This window comes from Pogona vitticeps, chromosome 3, assembly GCF_051106095.1.
Source record: "Pogona vitticeps strain Pit_001003342236 chromosome 3, PviZW2.1, whole genome shotgun sequence".
NCBI lineage: Eukaryota > Metazoa > Chordata > Lepidosauria > Squamata > Agamidae > Pogona > Pogona vitticeps.
In genome coordinates, this window is record NC_135785.1 from 64912948 (window position 1) to 64939822 (window position 26875).

The window sequence follows — 26875 nt, forward strand, 5'->3', positions numbered from 1 at the left end:
GTGGAGATTCTTGGAGCTGGAGTAAAAATATTTGACTGAATGGATTTGGTGTTCATGCAAGAATTCTGCTGTTTTTCACACTAATTTTTAATTGATCAAACAGAAAGCACATGACTGTTGTTTTTTATTAGTAGAATTTCAACTAAGAGAGTACTGTAGATTCTATGGTTGTGGAACTCCTTGTAACAGGATGTGGTGATGGCATCTGGCCTAGATGCTTTCAAAAAGGGAATGGACAGGTTCCTGGAGGAAAGGTCCATCACAGGTTACAAGCCATGATGGGGATGTATAATCTCCAGGCTTCGAAGGAAGGTACCTCAAAATGCCAGGTACAGGGGAGGGGTATCAGGAGAAAGGTATCTAGTTGTCTATCACTGTGAGATACAGGAAGTTGGACTAGATGGGCTCTTGGACTGATCCAGCAGTGCTCTTCTTATGTTCTTATGGTGAATTTGCAGAGGGTGGGGTTGGGTGACCACACACTGGGGGCTGAGAGATGAAAGAAGGGCCTCCTGGAAGTTCTTAAAAACCACTGGGAGGGATTATCTGGAGTTTTGGGGTTCAATGTCATCAGTATGCGGATGACGCCTAACTCTACCTCTCTTAGCCACTTAAATCCAAGGAAGCTACTTTGGCTTTGGATCAGTGTTTAGTATCAGTAATGGACTGAATGAGGGTGAACAGATTGAAACTTAATCCAGACAAGTCAGTCTGGATTAGTCAATTGAAAGGAAAAATCTTATAAATATATAAATAAAATAAATAAATAGTGTTTTCCATTTTTATGTTTTCCATTTTTAAAATGTTGTATACTTATTGATCTTTGCCTTGATGTGGGAAACTTCTGCTTAAAGGTTGGAGCTGCATTGCGGAATGAGGAGGGGGAGAAGGGGGGAGGGGGAGAAGAAAGAGAAGAAGGGGCCATTGGAAGAGTGGCAGGAGCTGCGTAGGAAGGAAGGAGGATTGTTTCTATTTTCATGGAGATCTGGTGACTTAGAGGGTGGCAAAATCTGAGGGGCTGTTGGAAGGTTAGCTAAAGACTGGGCTAACAAAGGGTTTTCAATCTTTGAAATTGCGTCCCGGGAAAGATGCCATGTGTGGAGGACTTTAACTGGAGCAACAGGGTCTTTGTGAAGTTTATTCCCAATTTTATCCCAATCTGAAAGCTTAAAACTGCCTCCTTCTGGATACCAGAGACAAAAAGTACCTATTTCCTTCAGTCAATCCTCTACTGAATCAGATACATCATGGTGACCTTCTCTATGAAGCAAATAAATCAAGTCTTCCTTATGTTGCTTTTGAAGCGGTGTAAGAGTGTTTCCCAATTTCAACTAATAATACTCACTGGGATCCAACGAGGATGCGAGGACGCATCTGGAGCCCTTGCTGGGCAAGGTGAGCTGCTTTGATTGCCTCAGGCAATGTCCCTGTTTGGGCGCCAAATGTGGGTGATCATGGAACAAAGGAAGGCTAATTGCCTTAGAGAAAGAACAAAGGAGTCAACAAGGGATGTACAAGCCAGTGAAGCCTACAGGAAACGCCCTGAGAGCTCTTTTGATTGACTTGGCATGTTGTTAGAATTCAGATAGGATACTAGTTACTTAATCGTAACCAGGATTGGCTAAAAGAACCCTTTGATCTTATGCTCTATCTCTAAGCGAAAGGGCAGAATAAGGGGTTACCCTGCCTGCTGGCAGCTGCTGCTTCCTGCCAAGAGTGTATGCACATCACTGGAACAGAATGCAGCTACAACCTTTAAGCAGAAGTTTCCCACACCTTGATATTGCCTGTTAATGATGTAAGATGCCTCTTTATTCATTGTTCGTAATTTTAAATATTGTCTTTTAATGATGTTAACCAGTATACTAATTGTTTTCAACTCTAAATATTGTCTTTCATTGTTGCAAGCTGTCTTGCATCCAACCAGAGATCACAAAATTCTGGACAGCCTCTTTCAGGTTTTTCATGTATATGTGAAATAATATGGGAATCATAGAACCCTGAGATACTCCACGGACTAATGGTCAAGCTGTTGAATAAGAGTCCCCCAGTGCTGCTACCATTCGTAAAGTGACATCACGCAAGGGAAAATCCCAAAAGCTGACTCCATATTTCATCACTTCTCACCCATGCACAAAGCAATTGTCAGGACTGTTTTTAACAAATGTGAATGGTACTGAGCAGAAGAAAGTGTACTGTAGACCATCTTGACTGCTGCCATTGGTGTTTTTGACATTCAGGCTATCCTTTGCTACATAAAGCTTGGCATTCATTTTCCTGCTGGCAATTTGGACATGATATTTTGCAGCTATATTGGGCCATTTCCTGGCTTTTTGAATTGTGAGTACAGAAGCACAATATATAAAAATTGTGAGGCAAAGTTGGGAGTAGGCACAAGAAATGAAGAAACATACACACTAGATAGAGGCACAAACCTTAGTTTGGAGGTTCATGCTGTTTCATTGGCTTGGCACCACCCGTTCTGCACGTTCACTTCCCCCACCCCTCTGACAGACTCCCCACTCACTAGCTGCCATGTGCTGGTTTTCTCCTGGTCTTTGTGGGATCGTGGCAGGGCATGAGTTAGGACAATTCTACTTTTCAAGGAAAACAGTTTTGAAGAATCAGTGTTGTTTGTATAACCCCTTGAGGTCTGCGGCTCACATTCGTTAATTCAAAGTCATTGATTTTTCCAAGCTTTGCTTTCAAGGTATGCATATGATGGCTATGGTATATAAGGAGCATTATAGAGCATTAACAATGATAAAAATATACCCACAACTGTTAATAAAGTAAAGAAGAGGAATTTATTTGGGAATGTGCTATCACAGTTACATCACACAACTACGGTAGCAATCCCAGTGTGAATCCCTATAATTTAAGCTCAGTCATGGGACATTACAATAACCTCTTTTCATTTTACTTTGATTTCTCCAATTCTCTCTTTAAAATCTACCTGTGGTCTAGAGAGGGGGGGTGTACTTTGTTCAAGACAACCTTCAACCAGGGAAAAAGTACATTCTAGAACAGGAGCCTACAAAAACCTATAATAAATTTAACATAGGTTTCCTTTGGAAGCAGAGCATTTCAAGCATTTTTATTACTTTCCATTACTAAAAAAAATTACCTTCCCTAACATCACTTGTAATAGATGTGGAATACATCACAGTATGTGTTAAGTGCTTTGAATCAGGAAGTACCAAAATGGTTTAGAACACAGAAGTCCTCTCTTAACAAAAAATGACTTTGAATTGATTAAAAAATATTAATTCATATTTGACACTCAGATTATTTCATTCCCAATTAGTTTCTGCATTGCACTGAGCAAAGTCTATTCCCAGAACTTCAGAATAGCAACACAAGAATATTACTAAGCCAGTGGTGAAACAATATTATGCAACCATTCCGTTTACAGCTGGTTAATTAGAGAACAAGCTGAATCTTATTTTTAAAGGGGGAAAAAGACAGGTGCGAATTGGCTAACACCTATAGTATCTAAAGGAATATTCATTAATAAGATGAATGTACAAAACAACTGTATCATGTAATATATAACTATTAACATCTCATGCTTGTTCAGCGCTCTGTGAATGAGGTGTAGCAGCTTAAGAAACTCTCAGAGGATCAAATTCATTTTTAAGAGGTAGTTAAACACTGTATTCATCCAAAGACATTTTTTCCTTGTACTTACGTTTATTTATTTAAATAATTTTTTGTTCTAATTTCCTGCTTTGCTGTTCAACACAGCTAAGAAAACTAAAAGTAAAATGTACATCTGCTTATTTAATAAGTAAAGTCAACTGATGAATTTGCAGCTAAAATAGAGGCATTGAGGGGAAGAATTGCAGCTGAGAATATAAGGTATGGGCATGCTTAGGATGATGTCTGGTTTTTCAAATGAATAACTCAGTGATTATTATTCAAAAGAGAACACCTGACTAAGCACAAATAAAAACAGCCCAGTGTTGACCAGGCAAGCTCCACAAGCATGCAGCGGACCCTCGACTTACAGATGGCTCCACTTACAGACTTTTCGAGTTACAGACTTCTCTGGCCACAAAATTTAGGTTTGACTTGCAGCCAGAGAATAGACCTACAGACCGGGAAAAAAACCAAAATAGAACAAAAATGGCCGGTTACGGATTAATCGGTTTTCAATGCACTGTAGGTCAATGGAGCCTCGACCTACAGACATTTCGACCTGCAGCCACTGTTCCAATACGGATTAACTCTGTAAGTGAAAGGTCCACTGTAGAATGCAGTGGTGGCTGAGACATCAGAAATGGAATGGCACACAAGAAGGGCAAGGCTAGCTGGCTGAAATCCTGAACAAATGCAGTGGAGCTACAACATTTTCTTGCAAGTCCCATCTCTCCGATATTAAAAACAAATTCTGCACAGTAACAACTGAGAACGCAATCCTCAATAAGCAAGAGAGCTAAATGGATGTTAGAAATTATTTAGGAGTATCCAGAACTTGGTCAAACTTTGTTTTAGGATAGAAGCTATTACTTTGGGTTAAGAGGAGTTTGGATCTCATGTAATTCAGCTGCTCCGCTGCTCCTCCCTTCCCCATTCCCCCCCCCCCCCCGGCTTTTCTAGTGACTGATCTTAGCAGTTGTACGGGCACATCTGAAATCAGCTAGTACAAGGCAGTTGTTCCAGCACCAGCACTGTTGTTGTCACTACAAGAGAAACATCTATCTGCCCATTCTAAACTCAGCATAGCTCGTGCATCTTTGAGTTCAGAATGCTCCATAAGAAAGAAGCAGAACTTTAAATAGAAATAAAGAAATTTGGTTAAAAGGCCTGAGAAGAAGAAGAAGAAGAACAAGAACAACAAGAAGAAGTAGTTTTATTTATTGTATTTATTTAGAATATTTTATCCCACCTTTCTTCTTAAAAAGGGCCCAAAGTAGCTTGTAGAATTGAAAAAGACAATTTTTGAAAGTGAAAAGCACTACATTATTCAAATAATTTTTAAAAAATCCTTCTTAGTCAGCCAGTCACAGAGGGAAAGCCTGGCCAAAGAGAAAGGTCTTTGTCCACTTGCAGAAAGATAGCAAAATGGGACCAGCCTGACCTCCTGTGGGGGAAAGTTTCAGAGTTCTAGGAGCAGTGACCAAGAAAGCCCTCTCCCACATCCCCACCAAACATATCTGTGAGGTGGGGAGAATGAGAGAAAAGCCTCCCTGATGATCTTAACATCAGGTATTTGGGCCCAGCAAAGATATGTAGATGCATGGCCCAGGAAAATATTGCACTCACATTCCATACATAAAAGCTTATCAGCCATAAAACAAAATTTATTATTTTAATGCAGGTATTTTCTGCATGCCACACATTTTGAATGGTCTACATTGCAGCTTTTCAGCCCCCCTCCCCTTACTATTCTTGTAAATTCAGCTGAATAAGAAAGCTAGCTGACCATTTGTTAGCTTTTAAATGGAAGTAGCATTAGCACCCACTGTCCCTGGGAACATCCTTGATTATTATAATGTTGTGTCCCTTCTACCAGCTGTTCCACCTGCCTGTCTATGAACTAGAGTTAAGAAATAATATGCTAATTTTAATACATTAACATTACATTTATTACTTTTTGTCACAGGGCAAAAAGCTACCAACCCATATAATATTTTAGAAATAGCACTTTAAAAATAACATTCATTCTTTTCCCACTCTTTAATTGCTTATGCTGTGCCCTCCTAAGGGATGAGTGGGGGCCCCAGCACAGCTGTACAAAAGGTTACTTCTATAAATGTCAAAGGTGGTATCCTGAAAATAAAAAGACTCCAATTTTCCATTAGATGGCAGTGGATATTTTCATAACTTACCTTAAAAGTTTTAGTATAAAGATAAGCATATAAATTTAAAAAAATAAATTACATGGAAAGCAGGCACATTGAGATAAACTACTTTATTAGATTAAATCTCTGATAATAATGTTTTCATAAATACTAGTACTACAAAATACCAACCAAGGCCAGATAATGTGCTATGCAAAAAAGATAAAGATGTTTTGATTGACAGCAAAGACTGAAGAAATTTGTTTAAAGTTGCTGCTATACAAGCACAGTAATACTGTGTTGACAGATAAGAGCTATGATTGTGAGTAGATAAAGCATCGAAGAAAGGGGTATAAACAAAATATATTTTATGGAAGAGATGTGGAGAAAGAGGAGAAGAAAAGAGAAAGCAGCATGGCAAATAAATAAATGAATGAACTCAAGAAATATACACTAGCTGGTGTGATTCTCTTGAGTAAGAGAACCTCAGTTTTGTGTCAGTGTAATAATTGCTTATGGCTATGAATTATATTCTTTACATTTTAGTATGTGACTAAAATACTTCTAACTATATTTTTATGGTTAATGTTTTTCATCTTTTTGGGGTGGTACTTTTCTTGTATATAAAATACAGATCACAGAGACTGATCATCTCACCAATGCTATTTAATATCCATATGAGGCCGCTGGGTGAGGTCATCCAGGGTTGTGGGGCCCGGTGACATCAGTACTCTGATGACACCCAGCTCTACCTCTACTTTTTTTTAACTGCAGTGGATGCTGTTCCGACCCTTGATCGCTGCTTGGGGATTGCTCTGGAGTGTCAATGAGGGCAGATGGATGAGGCTGAATGCAGACAAGATAGAAATCTTGTCTTAATAACTGGGGTAAAGAAATTCCAGCACATCTCCCCACTCTGGCCGCCCTTCATTGACTACCGGTTTGTTTCCACATCAACTTCAAGGTTATGATAATTACATTCAAAGCCCTAAACAGTTTAGGACCTCAGTACCTATCAAAACACCTGCTCCCATCCAGATCTATCCGCACTACCCATTCCTCACAGGCAGGGCGGTTGAGGGCCTTGGCCCTGAAGGAGACCTGGAGGGAAAGAAACCGGGCCTTCTCAGCGGTCGCCCACCCCCCTATGGAACAACTTGCCCATTGAGATCTGCCTGACACTCTCGCTGGATGGGTTTAAATAATCATTGAAGACTTGGCTCTTCCATCAGACTTTCCCAGAGCATTAAGATCTTGGCCTCCCTTTTACCATCCTTTCTGTCTCTATCCATCACCCTTTTTACCACTTTATTGCCATCTGTTTTAATTTACCCTATTTGGCTTGTATTAATTTATTTTCATTGTGTTTTAATATTGCTGTTTATACTGTTGTTAGCCACCCAGAATGGCCTGGTTGCCAGATGGTGCAGGATACAAAATCAATCAATCAATCAATCAATCAATCAATCAGTGGAATACAAAGACAAAAGAGTCTGTAGAGTGAATTACTTCACCATTACTGGTATCTTACTCATTTTTTGAGTAAGATACCAGTAATTGTGGAAGAATGATGGAAAATTTTTACAAGGACATTCAGATGAATTTTCATCTTGAAGTGCTAGAAAAAAAATCTGAGTTCCATGCAAATAATAAAATTCTCCAATCAGAAGAGAGATGTCTGCCTTGAGAAGAATCCACAGGTTTTTCTGACTTTCAGAGTTCCCATGTCAATAGGCCACAGGCAGGTCCTGAGGAAAAGGTTAAGTGTTAGAATCTCCAACCTGACATAACAAGTGTGCCCAAAATTTTCTCCCGCACTGTCACTTCCAGAAGCCCTAAGCAGCATAGGCAATGATTAGAGCCTGCTGTAGTTGAATTTCAAGAACATCCAGAGTCCCAAGCTTTGGAATCCCAGTGAGATTTCCTCTAATTTCAAAATTTATTTCATGTTAATTCCCTGTCTGTCTTTGTAGTACAGCTTGAACAACTGATGAAAATTGCAATGGCCATGCTTTTTAAAAAAAAAAAAAAATTCTTTGGGCACTTTAATCCAGCAATATCCAGTGGTAGCCGTCTTAGCTGAAATATAGGATGTGGGCCAGCTTCACAGCATAAATGTGCAGCACAGACCTCTCAGGTTAAAATGGCAAGAGAGGAAGAATTAGAGGATAAATAACATTATTAATCATATCTCTATAACCATTCCTGCTTCCTATGTGCACTTTGTAATGGAGTTGGATCTAAACTAGGAAAGGTTTTCAGAAGCACTGCACAGAAGCAGGCTTAATGGTGATGAAGACAATATAAAATTTAAAACTGGCCATTGTGAATCCAATTCAGTGCAATTAGTTTAAATGGTCTTGACAATGTATAACTAAGTAGCTATAAAACACATATATCCTACATAATAGTCATAAGATAGGACAGATAGAATAGTATGTTTACATGGCACCTTTCATGTAGGCACCATTGTACAGTTAGATAAGTAGACTCCTGGGATAGTGGGAATTCTACTGTAACTAATGTTAATGACATTTTGCTCCTCACTGTGTGAGAAATGTCTCCTTGATTTCCTTTCTTCCACCTACAGTTGAATACTAATAGCTTTTCTATAATACCCAAATACATTTTTCTTATGATCCTATATGCATGGAATGTGAGGTCTTTCAGTAATATGGATACCAACCTTGGTTTTGCTACAGAGAATTCAAGAGCAGTGAAAAAGTACTTATACTTGCATGAGTTTTGCACGATTTTCCCAACATTAAGTTGCCTGCAAACAGTATCATATTTATAGCACAAAGTAATTTGATATGTTGGTGCAATTAGCATTTTTCCCTGCTGAAAAAATGTTGCCAAGTTGGCATTTTATTCTGCTCTGCTGATTTTTTTGAAATGAAATGCATTTATCTCTCTCATTTTTATATTTGTATGGATATGTTGATTTTGATGTTGACAAGGGTATGCTCCTACTGTATAAAGATAACATGTTATATACTAAGGATGTGAAGGTACAAGAGCTTGCATTTTATATACTAGAGACCAGTGGGCCTGTTGATGGATGTATTTTCACAGTTATAACTCAGTGAAGTAATTTTTCTAAACTTTGAAAAAAAAAACATTTTGACTTTGAACGTGTGTTGCCTGGCAGAGGATTGTATTTGTGTGTTTTTGAATGGCTGCCAAATTTCATCTATTTCTGCTTCAGGTAGAATTTGATATCCCTGATGGAGCGAAATCTGTGTAAGAGGTTGGAAGTCCTCATTCTATGATGAAATCTGTTACATAGCAGCTTCTGAAGAGGAATTGTCCATAAGACCTTACTACTTTCATCACTATTCTGCACTATTATACAGTTCCATAAGGGGTTCTAGAAAGAACATAATGTACTACTTTGATATAATTTTATGAACCCTGAGGATAAATCCTCTTTGACAGGAATGGGTTAGCTGTGGAAGAAAGAAAATTAGCTCAATTCTCCCTACAGTTTGGTGGCAGCATTTTAAGAGGCTTAGGGAGAGAGTCCTGTCAGTAGATCAACCGTTCTGAAATAGATAATAATGCCTGCCTACCACATAGGGGGTGGGGGAGTTTAATTAATTAAAGTTGTAAATCATTTGGAGAGCCTAAACTGGAAATCATTGCAGTAAAGAAATGCAGAAACATTGATAACGTTTGCCTTCAACCTTGAATATCTCATTGTACATGAAATGCAGTTAAAGGGAAAGAAATTTAGTGAATGTTTGTGGAGAAAGCAAAGTGTGCCCATATTCTTTTTCCAGTTTATGAAGATATCCCCTATTGCAACATTTTCTGAAGAATATTCGTCCTGAAGTATAGATTTTATTCCCGTGGAAGTGTTTGTGCAATAATTTTACTAGCGTTTAAATTATTCATTGTTTATTTCTTTATTTCTGTGAAATAATACAGCCAACAAAATCAGTATTAAATAATTAACTATGGCTGTACAGCCATTAATTTTGGGCAGGATTTCTAAATGTAGAGAGTTCTGAAAAGTGAACACTGAAAGTGAGAACAATAGTTACTTGGTCATCTTGGGAGTCCCTAGAAAGTGATTCACAGAGTGAGCCTGTGAAACCAGGGCTTGAGTTGATCCTAGCCTGCAAAAACCCAAAACACTGCAGTCTTTCATAGGGGACCCTCAATGCTCAAAATCAGTGAAGCTTAGGAGGAATATGGAGCTTCTAAAACAGGAGAGCTGTTTCTTGGATGGAATATGCCAACAACTGTCTGAAACAAAATACAAGGGAGATAAGGAAAGTTACAGAAAATTGAATGCAGACTTCCAAAGAATAGAAAGGAGAGACAAGAGGGCCTTCTTAATTGAACAGTGCAAAGAAATAGAGGAAAATAATAGAAAGGAAAAACCAGAGATCTGTTCAATAACATTGGAGATATTAAAGGAACATTTTGTGCAAAGATGGCCATGATAAAAGACAAAAATGGTAGGGACCTAACAGAAGCAGAGGACATCAAGAAGAGGCGGCAAGAATACACAGAGGAATTATACCAGAAAGATCTGGATATCCCGGACAAACCAGATAGTGTGGTTGCTGACCTTGACCCAGACATCCTGGAGAGTGAAGTCAAGTGGGCCTTAGAAAGCATGGCTAACAACAAGGCCAGTGGAGGCAATGGCATTCCAGTGGAACTATTTAAAATCTTAAAAGATGATGCTGTTAAGGTGCTACATATGCCAGCAAGTTTGGAAAACTCAGCAGTGGCCAGAGGATTGGAAAAGATGAGTCTACATCCCAATCCCAAAGAAGGACAGTGCCAAAGAATGCTCCAACTACCATACAATTGCACTCATTCCACACATTAGCAAGGTTATGCTCAAAATCCTACAAGGCAGGCTTCAGCAGTATGTGGACCAAGAACTCCCAGAAGTACAAGCTGGATTTTGAAGGGGCAGAGGAACTACAGACCAAATTGCTAACATGCACTGTATTATGGAGAAAGCCAGAGAGTTCCAGAAAAACATCTACTTCTGCTTCATTGACTATACAAAAGCCTTTGACTGTGTGGACCACAGCAAACTATGGCAACTCCTTAAAGAAATGGGAGTGCCTGACCACCTTACCTATCTCCTGAGAAATCTATATGTGGGATAAGAAGTAACAGTTAGAACTTGATATGGAACAACTGATTGATTCAAAATTGGGAAAGGGGTATGAAAAGGCTGTATATTGTCCCCCTGCTTATTTAACTTATATGCAGAATACATCATGCGAAAAGCAGGACTGGAAATTCCAAAATGGAATTAAGATTGGCGGAAGAAATAACAACAACCTCCGACATGCAGATGATACCACTCTGATGGCAGAAAGTGAGGAGGAATTAAAGAACCTCTTAATGAGGGTGAAAGAGGAGACTGCAAAAAATGGTCTGAAGCACAACATCAAAAAAAGAAGATCATAGCCACTGGTCCCATCACCTCCTGCCACATAGAAGGGAGTGACAGATATGGAGGCAGTGACAGATTTTACCTTCTTGAGCTCCATGATCACTGCAGATGGTGACAGCAGCCACGAAATTAAAAGATGCCTGCTTCTTGGGAGGAAAGCAATGACAAGCCTAGACAACATCTTAAAAAGCAGAGACATCACCTTACCGACAAAGGTCCACATAGTCAAATCTATGGTTTTTCCAGTAGCGATGTATGGAAGTGGGAGCTGAACCATAAAGAAGGCTGACCACCGAAGAATTGATGCTTTTGAATTGTGGTGCTGGAGGAGGCTCTTGAGAGTCCTCTGGACTGCAAGGAGAACAAACCTATCCATTCTGAAGGAAATCAACCCTGATTTCTCACTGGAAGGACAGATCCTGAAGCTGAGGCTCCAATACTTTGGCCATCTCATGAGACAAGAAGACTCCCTGGAAAAGACCCTGATGTTGGGAAAGTGTGAGGACAAGAGGAGAAGGGGACGACAGAGGGCGAGATGGTTGGACAGTGTCATCGAAGCAACTAACATGAATGTGACCCATGGGATGCAGTGGAAGACAGGAGGGCCTGGCATGCAGTGGAAGACAGGAGGGCCTGGCATGCTCTGGTCCATGGGGTCACAAAGAGTCGGACACAACTTAACAACTGAACAACAGCAACAACAAAACTTATTCCAGCTGCTCAGAAAGTCATTTTGTTTATCAAGAAATTGTGAGAAGAGTAGCATCCAAATGTTTAAGGGTCGGAGCATGAGGTGATTAATGTCTAGTTGTTTGCATTTTAAATACTTTGTGCTTCAGATCAGTATTTGTGCACTGTGTCAAATTTTATTCTTCTCATGTCAAAATACTTATTACCGCTGACAGGTGTAACATACCTACATTAATTCCTTGATCCAATTTTATAATTGCTTTTTTGGCATGAGATAGGAACCATTTAGTCTTTTGTGATCTATTTGTCTTTATGGCATAATAATGCACTTTTAAAAATTAGATGCATCCAGCTTTCAAATGACTGCCCAGAAATATATGGACAAGTACTTAAATAAAATGCTTGTTCTTTTTCTTGGTATATAAATTAGCAGGCAACCTTTCACATCTTTGTCTCATTTCACTTTGTGGGGACAGAGACTGTTTTAAAGAATCTTATTAATCTTTACCTACTGTAGTTGCATACATCTGCAAAAACCAACCAGATATGAAGGGGAAAAGGAGGAGTGCAAGGTAAAGCCCACATTCTCCTGAATAGCTGATCCTTAGAGTCTTAATTTTTTATTATAAAACTAATATCCAGGTCAGTGTATGAACCTGTTGCCTTCTGTTACTAGTTTCGTGGCTCTCCTACACATCGAGGATGACATATCTGAAAAGGGGCACCTCCACTATCCCTGGAGCTTCTCCATGGAACACTGGTTTTCCAGTGCCTTCATCCACCTAGAGAACTCCTACAAATAGGAAAGATAGAGAAATAGAGGGCAGACTATGTGCTGCCCTCTTCCTGTGGTAAGGTTATGTGAGTTAATGACTGAACATGACCACTCATTTTCTGAATGGGACTATGCATGTGTGTGACCCATGTTTTTGTATTGCTAGGAAATGTGAAATCTCTGTTGGAACTCAAGGTTCTTGATTTTGCTAGGGATATACTGGTACATATTTTTCAGGGTGATTTTCTGAAAGGAAGTAGATCGCAAAAAAAAAAAAAAACCAACCTGATATGACGGGAAGGAGGTTAAAGCCTTTCCCCTGTCTCTCTAATCCTTGGGTCTAGTACTAATAACTGGTCACACTGTATCAATGGTGTGATTCCCCAGTCACAACTGAGACATGTTAACTCTATGTGAACACATTTTCACATCTGGAGCTCATATTATAAGGAAGTGGCATGCTGCTGCACAGGAAACCTCTCTTCTCCCAACCAGTAAACCCCATGCTTTGCAAACTACAGGGGATAATCTGCAGAAGACTGCCATAATGAATAGGTAGCACATGATGTTTTTCAATATAGTTCCATATGGTACCAAGGAAGTTTTGGAGAAACTGTTCAGTCATCTCAATAATGCCAGTCATATGATATTCATTTTATAGACCTTTTTGTTAAATTACTGTCCAAACAGTATGTGGAAGAAGGAGTGGGATTGTGATGCTGATCCATTATTTCTTGGATACATGATTGTATATATGTATGAAGAGAGAGAGAGAGAGAGTTTATTTATCAACTATAAGTCATTAAAATACATTAAAATAAAATAATAAGCAGCAGGTGAGATAGTTAATTAAAAAAGAAAATACAATAAGGCGTAAGCAGGAATCAAAAAGACAAATGTACAGGGAACAAGCGAGCTCGAATGTTAATTGCAGCCAAGGCAAAGTTTGCCACGTTTAAGGTGGTATTGGCGTTAATGTCAGCCAGGAGCCAACAGACCTGGGCGAGATTAGGTCTGTCTTGGATGGAAGTCAGAGAACTTGCCAAAAACCTTGATCTAGGGGAGTGGTAAAATGGACATCTCAAAAGGTAGTGAGTGATGTCTTCGACTTCTCCAAGGTGGCAAGGACAAATTCTTAGGTGATAGGGCAGATTCTCGTGTCTGCCCTCTAACACTCTTGAAGGCATACATTGAAAACTTAAAGCGGTAAAGGCCTTGCGAAGGGCAAATGTAGTTATCCAGGTCAAATAGTTTTCCATGACAAAAGTTGACTTATAGAGTGGGAGTGAAGAGGAATAGGGCGAGCTAGAGATGATGCAAAGGTCACTTCTGATATGAAAAAGGCGAATTGTATCCTTGAGACTAGCTTTCACACATTTGGGCGGAAGAGCGGTTAAAGAATCTAAGTCGATGCCATAGGAGTCAGTTATGTATGAATATGCCCACTCCCCCCGCAATGACTGTCTGGATTCTTGTCTAAACAAGCTGTAGACATGGAATTTAGGATATCAGGCAATGATAGCATCAAATATGCTTATGTTTTTAATTTTCCAAATCAAGAGGTCTAAGGTTTTACCTGGATTCATACAAGGTGCAAATCCATCCATGCAGTCTGGAGGGAGGGGGTGAAGAGAAGGTACAGTGGTGCCTTGACTTACGAACTTAATCCATAATGGAATGGTGCTCGTAAGTCAAAACGTTGTAAGTCAGATCAGCATTTCCCATAGGAATGCACTGAAACCTGATTAATCCATTCCGGCTGTGTTTTGTTCTTATGTCAAGGCATGGTTCGTAAGTCAAAGCATTAGTTCCCATGGGAACTAATGCAAAGCCGGTTAATCCGTCCTCTACCACTAGGGGGAGAATTTTTCTTCTTTTAACCTAAAATGAACTTAGGTTAGAAAAGGGCAGGAAAGGAGGGAGGGATGGAGGGAACAATGGGGAAAAGAGGAAAGAAAGAAAGAAGCCCCCTAGAGTGGTCGTAATTGACCAGATAGGCAGGGTATAAATGGAATAAATAAATAAATAATAAATAAGAAGGTCATCACTGGGGCACACAGACCACTCAGACAAAGATTTGTGCTTTTAAACACAAAAAGAGAGAAGACAGAGAGAGAGAAAACAATTGGGGGGAGAGAGTTTGGAGTCTAAAACATATTTTAAACCCACACATTTTACAATGCATTTTAAACCAAACCAAACAGATTTTAAACAAAACACAGTTGAAAACCAAACACCTTTTAAACCTACCCACCAACACCTTTTAAAACAAAAGAGAGGTCACACCACAGTACACAAACCCTAGTAGCCACATAATCCAGCAACCATTATTCCAGCAAACAGACATCCTCAGCACAAAAAGAGAGCATAGAGAGAGAGAGAGAAGAAAATGGGGGTGGGGTAGAAACTTGAGTCTAAACTGCATTTTACAGCCTGCCTGCACCAACAGCCAGCAAGCATTATTCCAGCAAACAGACCCCTTCAGCATAAAAAGAGAGCAGAGAAAGAGAGAGAAGACAATGGGGGTGGGGAGACTTGAGTCTAAACTCCATTTTAAACCAAACCAACCAGCACAGACCTTGCAGAAAGGGTCTGCAAGTCCCATCAGAGCAAAAAGCAAGTGAGGCTTTCAGGAACCATTGCAAATGCACAGAAAACAAATGGAGCAGATCAGAAAAACACGAAGCAAAAAGCAAGGGAAACACGCAGAAACCATTGCAAATGCACAGAAAACAAACACAGATCGGAAATGCACAAAGCATAAAGCAAGGGAAGCATGCAGGAACCATTGCAGAAACAAACAGAGCAGATCAGAAATGCAGAGAACAAAGCAAAAAACATGCAAGACACATTGAAAATGGGAGGAAGACCCCCCAAAAGCAACCAAACCCCCTAAGACCCATCGGAAATGGGGAAATTTTTTTAAAAAAACAAATTCTCCAAGATCCATCAGAAATGGGGGAAAACACTCCAAAAAGCAACCAAAACCCCCCATTGGAAATGGGGAGCGAAACCAAAAACCAAACAACCCCCCAAGACCCATCACAGCACAGAAACATAAACCCCCCAGCCAAAAATCATGCTGCAAAAATACCCAGAACAGTTATTAAAAAGTATAAAGCAGCACTTTACCTTAGCAGGCAGCCTCCTCGGATCGCACACTCTCTAAGATTCTGAGATTCGTCTGGCGCCGATGCTGATGACATTTCGGCGCCAGGTCAAAACCTTCCTGTTCCAAAAGGCTTTTAATTGAAATAATATCAGCTGTGGGTCTCATGGCAATTTTTAGAGTATATATTTTTAATTGCATTTTAATTTTTTGCCCTTTTATTTTGCCTTTTTATTGTATTTTAAATGTTGTAAACCGCCCAGAGACCTTTGGGTAGTGTGGGCGGCATATAAGTTAAACCAACCAACCAACCAACCAACAAATAAATAAATAAATAACTGCCAGGGCGAAAGAGCTACAAAGAAGCAGCCTTGTTGCCACCTACAGTTAGCTATTTGAATTTCCTGCCCTTTTCCCCGCCTTTTTGCTTTTCTTAAGTCAAAGCTCTGTTCGTAAATCAAAGCAAAATTTTGCCAACGGAGCTGTTCGTAACTCAAAATGTTCGTCGGTCAAGGAATTTGTCTGTCAAGGCATCACTGTATTGGTGGCAATTTGTTGAAGGATTACCTGTCTTCATTTTACATGTTTGTTTTAAAAAAGCAAACATCATTAGCAAGATGGACACAGAGGAAGGTCATTGTTTCCAGGCACATAATTTACATCTTTCAGCCCCTATAATGTTTTTTTATATGGTTGTGAAGGAGAGTTTCCTTGGCCATAGTGTACATGGGCATTTATCACGTGATTATGACATCATTGCATGAGTTCCCATGTGGGATAGAATTCACACCTGAAATTGAGCAGTCATGCACAGAACATGACATCTACAACATTGAAATAATACTACTCTGTCCTCCTGTTTCCCCTCAAAATAGCTGAAAATACAAAATGCTCCATTTCACAAAACGCGCTTTTACATTCTAATAAAATTGCCAAGACAGCTTTGCACACTGTAGACTTCATCTTTTTCTTTCTTTCTTCTTCTTTATCGTCATGATGGATCTGAAGTGAAGGCAAAAAGCAGTTGTCAGACAGAAAATTGGGATACAATAAAAATTAAGGACCATTTAGCAGAGCAGATGTTAGGCATACACTAACTGTTATCCTATTTTAAAAAGTGGGACAGTTCAATTCTAACTGGACCATATTGTGTGCATTTCTAAGGTCAATCATGTGTGTTTTTATAGAGTTTTTATAAGTTTTATTCATTCTGTTCATCAGAGGAAAACAGAAGGAAGAAATGTCCTTAGTTTATTTTAAGAAGTTCAACATTTCCTCTATATATGATCCACTACAAATGGTTTATTAACTGTCTGACTGTCTTTGGCTGGGTTTTTTTGGCACTGCACAACAGCCACTTCTTCCTTCCATCCAGAACGTGACAATTCCAGTAAATAAATCACAGTTGCTAAGTGCTTTGGGCAAACAAACATGAGCCTTATCTCTGCTCCCAAAAGCTGTGGAAACTGTATGATAAACTGTACATTTCAAAGAATGTGTCATGTCCCACTGAAATAACTTTGATTCATGGTTATGTATTTATCTTTAAACAACTGACAAACCTAAGGGTATCTGAATTATTATCATTTGCTCTATATGCTGCCTAGGTCTCTTGCTACAAAATTGAAATGATATACAGTAAGATTGCACTTCTGCTTTTCCAGCCTTCACATGCTATAAAACACTGTCTCGGGCAAAAACAGAAAATGCTAGATATACTTGATTTTGATGATATTCAGCTGAAAACAGTTAACAGTAATGCCATTTTAACCAGGGTATGTTTTTAGATTTTATTGGCAGAAAAATATGAGATCTGCACTGTTGAAAGTTTTACAGTATGGCAACAGTTGATCGTGTTTTGTTAATGTGAATTTCAAAAACCAAGAGCACTCCCGGAGATATTAAAACTGACCTTAAGAGAGAGAGAGAGAGCGAGAGAGAGAGAGAGAGAGAGAGAGAGAGAGAGAGAGAGGACACATATGCATATGAGTGTTGGGGCAGTAGCATCAAACCAAACCAGATTAGTTTTTTTTTAAAAACCACAGTTCTACATCTTTTCCTCCTTTGGAAGGGATAACACCCTGGGGGGAAAAAAATTACAGGCTTTTCCTCTGCCAGAAAAATGGAAATCTGCTGTATCTGATGCCCTTTAGACCAAATGACACAGGAAAGAGTTGAGCTGGTGATTGTTCAGTTTTTATTTTACCGTGTAAAGTACCTACAAGTTTTCACTTAGCAGCTCATAGCATTTGGGACCAGTTGAAACAGGAGAAATGGGCCACTCTGCATTTGAGTGACATGGGTATGTTACCTATTAGTCATTATATAAAGAATAATGTGTCAGGAACATGTTACTAATGCACTTCTTTGAAATTATTATTCATTATTATTTTACTATTTTAAAAAAAGCTTTTTTTAAAAAAAAAGAAGTGTAAAACTCCTCCCTCCTCTCCCCAATAATGAGTAAGGATGCAAATTTTGGCTTATTTTCTGCTTAGGCACTAAACAATGAATCCTGATAAAACTTCTCTTCAATGTAAACTAATGTGAGATATGTTTCCTCTCAAATTTGTTGCAAATTTGTGGGTTTGTTGCTGGGTTTGTTTTTTGTTTTTTTTGATAGGTTGTGTTACTGTGATCAATCAGCCTGTCTTGTCCATGCCCTCTTTGTGTGTGTGTGCATGCATGCATGGTGTGTGTGTATGTGTATGTGGTGTCTGGGTGTGCACACATATAGCTTCACAAAGTAAAAAGATATTGATGTTGTGCTGAAACAAGAGTTTTACGTACATATTATGTTTAAGATCAGTTGTGACGATTAAAATTGAGAAAAATCTGGTGCCTTATCCTCATGTGAAAAGAGGGCTGGAAAACCCTTATACAACTCTTGACTAGAATCTCTGCAGTGGCAGATATTTTTTTTCACATGCCTTGTGAGGAGTTGCACCACTTACTGTACTGAAAAAGTAGAGATGATATGAGTCACTAAGCTTTATTAAAAAGATAATGAGCAGAATCCTTTTCGTCCTTTCCACTCTCACAGCAGTGCATTGCACGAGCCTTTGGACAGTGTCTTAACCTGTGTAATGAGGTGTTACAGGATCCTTCCTAGTGGGAAACTGTTCAATGCACCAAATCACTGCAGAAGGAAAAGGAACAAACGAGATTCTGCTGAGTGTTATTATGCCTTCATTAATCAAAAAAAAAATACATTAAATACAAATGTAAAGCTGTGTCACTTGTAATATGATTGCTAAACTCAGACACACACATACATGTGATATAAACAAGCACAAAGTATTTTTTGCCTTCACTTTATGTCTGAGCCATATATGGCTGCATCATATGCAAAACAAAACACACCCTGCCCAAAATCACTTCTCTATGGTCTGAGGGTTGTGATATCTGCACTTTTAGGGAATGTAGGAATCAGCTTGCCATCTACATATGCTGGCTGCAGGTATCCAGGATTTGCACAGTTTTCTAGGGCCAAAAGATAATATTGGAGCAACTTCTCATTTAGCATCAGCACACTGCAATGTGAACGTCATATTAAAATAAGCTCATAGAGTTCTAGAGTTGAAAAGGATCACAAAACTAATCCAGCCCAAGTAATTTTCAGGGTGGGAACCATGGGGGTTTTCTAACGAGCAAACTTTGGCAATAGGGTTGAAAAGGACAAAGTATCTGGATAGAAGTTGCTCACTAAGCATATTCTAATTCTGTAGTAACAAATATTGATCTCTTTGGGTCTGAGAAATAAAAACTTAGAAGTGCCTATTCGGTGGAAAGAATATTCTCAAATCATAACTTAGTTAGTCAGTATATTTAACACAGCTAAAGTATCATTTTGTGTCATATTCTTAAAATATTTGGGGTGTGGGGGGGAGAGGGGGGAGATAGAGAAAGAGAGATCCTTGCTTTTCAGAAAACTGGGGGGGGGGGGAATTAATGGCCTTGAACTACAAATCAAAGTAGCATATATTTCCCTGCTTGTCTTAAGAACATGACAGGGTTGTTTTCTAAATATTTAGACATAAGAGAGAAGAATAATTGCTTTAAACCACATGCATTTTGGAAGTATATTCAGTACGCAATTAAAGATTCAACTTCTGAAATTGGATGTATATACAATTTATAATTTAGATTATGGAAATGTGACTAATGGAAACTACTTTTTAAAAGAGCATTAGCATTTTGTGCCATATTTATTTGCTGCAATTTTAGAACCTTGAAACACATAACAATAATAATAATAATTTAATAATAATCTCTGACAGAGCTGGAAGGAACCCTATGAATCATTGAGTCTGCCCCTTGTTGAAGAGGCTCAGTGGGGGATTGAACTCCCTTCCTCTGGCTCCGCAACCAGAGACCTAAACCACTGAGCTATATGTATTGCTGTAACTTGTTTTGAAACACAGACAACTGTACAACTGTATTCATGCTGAAAGATCTTAGGGAGTTTGATTCCACTAAAATCCGCTTGGGCTTGTAGGATGCATGATATAGAAGAAAGGGTCATTTACATAAATACAGACATAAGTGTGTATCCTCTGATAAAATTAATGGGAATGAGTCTTTTCTGGGGTTAAATTTCTGTGGGAGTTGTTGCTGTTCTTACAAATGATGAAAACAGATATTAATTTTACAACACTGACCAGCCACACTGGTATAGTCTAAATTGGTATTACACATTTAGAGATTGTTGAGAAGTTAAAAAGAGAGGATCTTAACTACAGTACATCTGGTGTATTTTTGGTTATCTATGAAGCAGGCATATTGTGTAGAGTGGTTATGTACTATGTGGTGTCACAGTACAAAGAGGCTGAAATCCTATATGGTAAGTCACAGCTAGAGCCAGTTCATTGAATCAATGGAACTTCTGTTGACTCACCAAATATCCACTACACATATTAAGTTATTTGAAAATTCTTCTGATAAATTGAATAGTCTCTTAAATGTCATTGAGAATATCAAAATGAACTTTGGTATAAATGTGCTATTATCCACAATAAAAGAGGCAAATCCTCAGAAGGCAGTAACTGTGATTTCACTAAGGAATAGTTTATTGTAATGCTTACAAGAGCAGAAAACCTATAAATATCTATACATCCACAAAAAAATTCAATATAACCGCAAGGAACTTAAGTCATTATTCAGGAACATGTATTTTGATACAGTAAGGTGGTACTCAAGACAAAACTTAATACAAAAGGAAAATTTATAGCTGTTAACATCTGGGTGGCCCCAATGTTAACATATTCTTTTGGAATTGTAGACTGGAGGTACAATGATCTTATTATTTAAACAGCGAAACCCAAGTCCTGGCAAAATACTGGTGCCGTTATCCAAAGCCATATACTGAAAACCTTTATTTGTCATGGAGGATGATAAAACAGTTAGATATTGAAACTACGTCCATGAGAGCATGTCTTACTTCATCAAATGACAGTAGAAAATAATAACAGTGTTACAACATGGAAGTGAGCAAACATCCCACAGCATAGGGATGCATGACTTGAGAAACCATTACACCGACGACAGCAGCACAGGGGCTTCCTGGATGATAATAGTGATAAGCAACGATCAAACCTGTGGCTTAAATTAGGCTATCTTCAAGCATGAATTGAGAGATTCATATGCACAATCCAAAATCAAATTATTTGCTATCAGAAAATAATTATGAAATAAGGTGTAAGTGGACCTGTCATAAATTTAAGAAACCCACAATTATATCATAGCTGGATAGCACTAAGCTAGCATGAACAGATAATATGTGCAGGTATAATCAAGCTGCAAAGATTATTTGTCAGCAGTTAACTAAAGCTTGGATTATTCACATATCTTCCTCCATATTAAAAACTCCATCCACCTCCAGTTTTAGAAAATGAAACCATAATACTATATTGGGACAAGCAATTTATTAAGGATAAAATAGTTGATTTTAATAAACTGGTTAATATTTGTACTTCTGGATAAGCAACAAAGAAAAACATACCTTGTAGAAGTTGGAGTTGCATCAACCAACAAGGTACAAAAGGCAAGAAATTGAAAGAATATGGAAGCAAGATCAGATAATCACCATACTTATTTCAGTAACTGGAGTTATACCATTGGTGTCCAATTTAAAACAATTGCCAATAGCTGCTGATTTGCTTTCTGAAATACAAAAAAACCACAGTGATATGCAACACATGTCATCTCACCCACAAATTTTTAGGACTTGACTCCTAATTTTTAGGCTCACCACCTGTGTGGCATCAGGCAAGCTGCATGGTCCTAGAGCACCACACATGGAAGGACTGGTAAACCACTTGTGAGCAAGGAGCCACCAGTGTGCCGTCCTCCCAGACATCCACCCCTGAAGAAGACCACGGTTGTACAGAGGGGGTGTTGGTGGAAATAGAGCAGGAAGGGAGAGAGGGGGGTAGAAGTGTTAGAGGTTTGCTTAGCTGACGACAAGGGGGAGGAGCAGGACTTGATTGCTTGGGAGGAGGTGATAAATGTGGGAGAAAATGTCCGCGTTTTTAGAATAACTGACAAACCTAGTGGTCAGAGGAAGGATAAGGCGGTACAGACGGAGAAAGAAGGTGAACAGGAAGATATAACTGGATTGTTAAAAGAGTTCCCGAATCTCCGTACTGGAGGAGGCTTACTGCCGGATCCTATAGGGAGTAATGCAGCAGGAGAGCTAGGGCCTGTAGAATGGACTGTGGTCGTGTACCCACGCAATCAGCATGGAGGGAGGAGGGTGGTTTGTCCCAGTCCCTCTTTACTCCAGCAGCCGCGCGAGGGGGACTGGGCGAGACACCCCTGCTGTGGGACGATCTGCGCGGTACAGAGCACCCCATTGAGGCCTATGATGGATCGCGAGTGGTTTGGGCCAGCCCCAATGTGAGAAGTGACTGGACAACGCCTGAAGTCCAGAGTTATAAAGTTCTGCCTGAGTTGAGTTTGATCCACCCCTTTGAAGCTGTTGAGTTAGAAGTGTTAAATAATAAAAAGGAACCTGTTAAAGTTTTTAATCAGCCTCCGTCCCTCATTCCCGTGCCTACTGGGGGGCCGCCCAGGGCAGGAGAAGAACTCGATCACACCACTTCTGAATGCTTTATATTTGGAAACCCCTGGAGGGTTTCCTTTTTTGCTTACTCATTTTCTCCCTTCCATTCTGCTGAGGCTAGTCTGACTTCAATCTGAAAGCAACACAAGTTGGTTTCTCATCTCACTCTATGAGCTTTGTGTGAATGAAACGTGTGGGTGGCTCTCCACTGAGAGATGTAATGCCTTGTATACTACACTATATGGGCCACATTACACCAACCCAATTTACATTTGTTAGTGACATTTCCTTTTTGACTTTGACCAAAAGGTTTTCTTCATATCTTCCTGGTTTGCAATGGAAAAATAATAATTAAATTGAACACCTTTTTTCTTCAGCAGTATAGTCCCCTGGTTTTTCTGTTGCCAATGGTCGGTGGGCTGTTAGTAGGTGTAGCAACTGAAGCTTCTTTGGAAAATGTAACACAAAATTATTCCCACTGTACTTTCTGTCTAAATTGCTCAGAGATGCTAAACTCATTAGTAAAAATAATGCTGAAATATCAGATTTTTGATTTAAAGATTTCCATAATCAGCATTATACGTTACTAAATTTGCAGAAGCAAAAAATAATATTCTTTATTTTAGGTTACCTTTTTGCTGTTTTAATTGGATAATGCAAGCTGTCATTGGAAACCTATATTTAAGTCTATGAAAATAAAAATTTAATATTTCAAAATAAAAAAGGGAGGGCATCTATTTTTGTTTGGAGAGTTGGAGATGGTTTGAATAAGTTAACCAAGAAAGTAGCAACAGGAAATAATCAAAATCATGTAATTTCTATATTTTCATTCCAACATCAGGGTTCTCCGAAGCCTATTGCTGTTGAGCCTTGCTCGGGAAACAAAGCAGCAGTGCTTACCGTGTTTTTATGCCTGCCAAGGGGATCATCAGGAGTTCCACCACCTGGCCAGTCAGGTAAGAATCTCCATAACTGTGGCTGTACAGCACTAATTCAGTGATTTTTTCCTACCTATAAACTGATATTTACATGAAAATGATAACTGAGCAAGCCTCCTTTATAACTGTGTCAGTTGTTCATCTGTAAAGTTTCATTTTCAGAACTGGGACCAAAACTAACTTGAGAACTCGTTATGTACGTATCTCATTACTTTTTTTTTTTACGTGAGATGTCAAATTGTGTCTCCCCTACCTGCCTGCCTTGTCCAGTGAAGTAGTTACATTAATAGGCCTTCTTTCCTTTACTGCTGAAAATACTGTTGATTTCTGTAAAGAAAAATAAACCAGACTAGAGCTGACGAGGCATGGCTAGTTGCCATCACTGCAAGACAAGACTGAAAAATTTCTAACATAACACTGCAGTACAAGACTGACATATAAAATAATGGTAAACATTAAATGTATTACATGTTAGAAAATGTTCAGACGTGGGAAGATAATATGCTTGAGCAAAGGAAACCAGTACAGATCATCAATATAAAACAGAACCCCTATGTATAAAAATGTCTCTTATTTGTTATTATGAAGTATCTATATTATTAAGGCTCATTGCTGTGGTTCATCAATGAATAAGACGTGTTTTGCAATTTTAATGTATATAATAATTCACTTGCCCTGTTTCTATAAAATGATAGTGGAATTGAAAATTATTACTTATCTGCAAAGCCAATGGAAAATGGATTTATTTGGGCACAAATGACACATGGACACTGTTTTGAACTCAGAAGTCAATAATAATTCTGTCTATGAGTCTCGTGGACAACTGTTCTAATTGGTGGTGATACCTTTCCCCATCTAGAATGTATGCAATGGCCAAAATCCTGCTGCATTTTTATTACATTTCTTCTAATTCCCAGTTATCCATTTTCATTACCTAAATATTATATTTCTGACTGCTTTGATTTGGCCTGGCTTGCATAAACTACAAGAACATATGTAACAGTTATTTGTATATTACATTATTACATGATTTCATGAATTCAGGGGTCTGCATAGGTGACAATTTTGTCATAAAATAATACCCTACATATGCAGAGAGGGGGGGGAGCAAACAAAAATAATCTAGGAACTAGAAATTGGCTGAACAAGCATCCTTCTCCCTGAGAGGCTAGGTTTCTATGAGCAGAGTTTTCATGCTGTGCAATAGAGCATTCCATCCTGACCATTGTGCAGTGTCAAACAATTCTTAACTGCTTTGATATCACAGAAACTTTGCCTTGCATTGTACTAGGCAACTCTGTACTGGTGCTTTTATTTAACTGCAAATATGTCACTGAATTCCTACATGTGAACAACCTCTGTAGCAAGTTGGACAGCACCTTTTAGGTCTGCAGATGTCTCCTGAGCATGTTTACTCAAGCACATCCCAATTGACATCAGTGTGCTTTTTTTTAAAGTGAGCATAAATTCAGTGACAACTTTCCTGGCTGTAGTCAGTATAAACTGTGTACTACTCTGGTGCCTTTCTTTAGTATTCATGTTTAGAATACATTAAATTATAAGTTTATTTGAAATATTTTCCAGGATTTTATGTTTTCTTTAACCTTTTTTTTTCTCACATTGAACCAACCCACAAGGATTTGGCACCAAGATTTATAAACTTTGCAGCTAACCTATTCCTAAAGTTTGGTTTGCAGCTGGTTTTTTTATTGTTTGCAATGACATGTTCTCAGCTCTTCATTCTAGAGAATTTATTTGGCTCCTAGATTGTTCTCTCTGTGTTGTTCAATATTTCACCCAAACTATACAGCTAGACCTTGAGTTAGTTATTTCCTTCACTTGCAGCTGCTGCATTATTGGCACTTTGCTCTTTCCAGATAATTTATGCATTACCATATTGCCCCTTATACTTCTGTTGTCTGGTTTATTTTGTTTACTGCCCTTAGTATTGGACAGATATAATTCAGTCGTTTCTAGAACCTTGGATGCAGCTGCTCTGAGACAGAAACTGCTCCATCATTCAGTCAGCCACCTCTTTCCTTGTACAGTGAAGACCTTACACAACTTAAAATGCAGGGGCAAACATCTATGGTGACAACCTAGTCCCAGCATGCATGGCGGTGGAGGGGGGAGTCTCAGAGAATTTTATGTAGATTAGGGATGTGCATATGGATTTGGAAATATTTATAATTCACTGAATTCAAACAATATTCAAATACACCCACATCCTAATTTGAAAGTTATGAATATGTATAATAACATTTTATTTATTCTATTTCAAATATTTTTACTCCATCTTTCTCCTTAAAAAGGTGGCTTACATCATTAAAAGACAACATTCAAAGGATCAAACAAATACCACAGTTAAATAAATAAGCAAAAGAGACATCAAAGCAATGAGGTACAAATTTACTCCATTTAAAAACCCTACTGAGGCAGCCGGTCACTGAAGGAAAGTTTGCCTGAAGAAAAAGGTCTTCATCTGATTGCAGAAGGGCAGCAAAGATGTGGCTAGCCTGGCCTCCTGTGGGAGGGAGTTCCAAAGTCCTTCCCTCTCCCATGTCCCCACCAAGTCTACCTATGAATGTGGCAGGACAGAGAGAAAGACATCTCTTGATTATTTTAACACCAGAGTAGGCTCATAAAGGGAGATGCAGTCCTTGAGATAGCTTGGACCAAAGCCCTTTAGGGCTTTATAGGCTAGAACTGGCATTTCGAATTGTGCCCAAAAATGCATCAGCAGCCAGTGAAGATGCTGTAATAGGAGGGGTCATCTCCTCCCTGTGACCAGCCCCAATTAACAATCTGGCTGCCATGTTCTGTACCTGCTGAAGTTTCCTGATACTTTGCAGAGGCAGCTTCATGTAAAGGACATTGCAGTAATCTGGCCAGGATGTAACTAAGGCATGTGGACTTGATGATCCATGGGCTCCTTTCCAGCTCTGCAGTTTTAATATGATGATGACTAACACTAAGGCATGTGTTACTGTGGCCAGATCAAACCTCTCCAGGAGTGGACATAGCTGGTGCACTAGTTTTAACTGTGCAAATGCAGTCCTGGCCACTGTCAAAATCTGGACATCCAG

At 38.9% G+C, this 26875-nt stretch overlaps 1 protein-coding gene across 1 annotated transcript in view; it reads left to right on the plus strand.

Annotated features, from left to right (window-relative positions):
• The window catches only part of ATRNL1 (attractin like 1), a 695100-nt gene that overhangs the window by 584205 nt on the left and 84020 nt on the right, over positions 1-26875 (plus strand). Inside the window, exon 28 of the mRNA XM_020779948.3 lies at positions 23693-23807. Coding sequence (XP_020635607.2) covers positions 23693-23807 — 115 coding nt within the window. The remainder of the gene's footprint in view (positions 1-23692; positions 23808-26875) is intronic.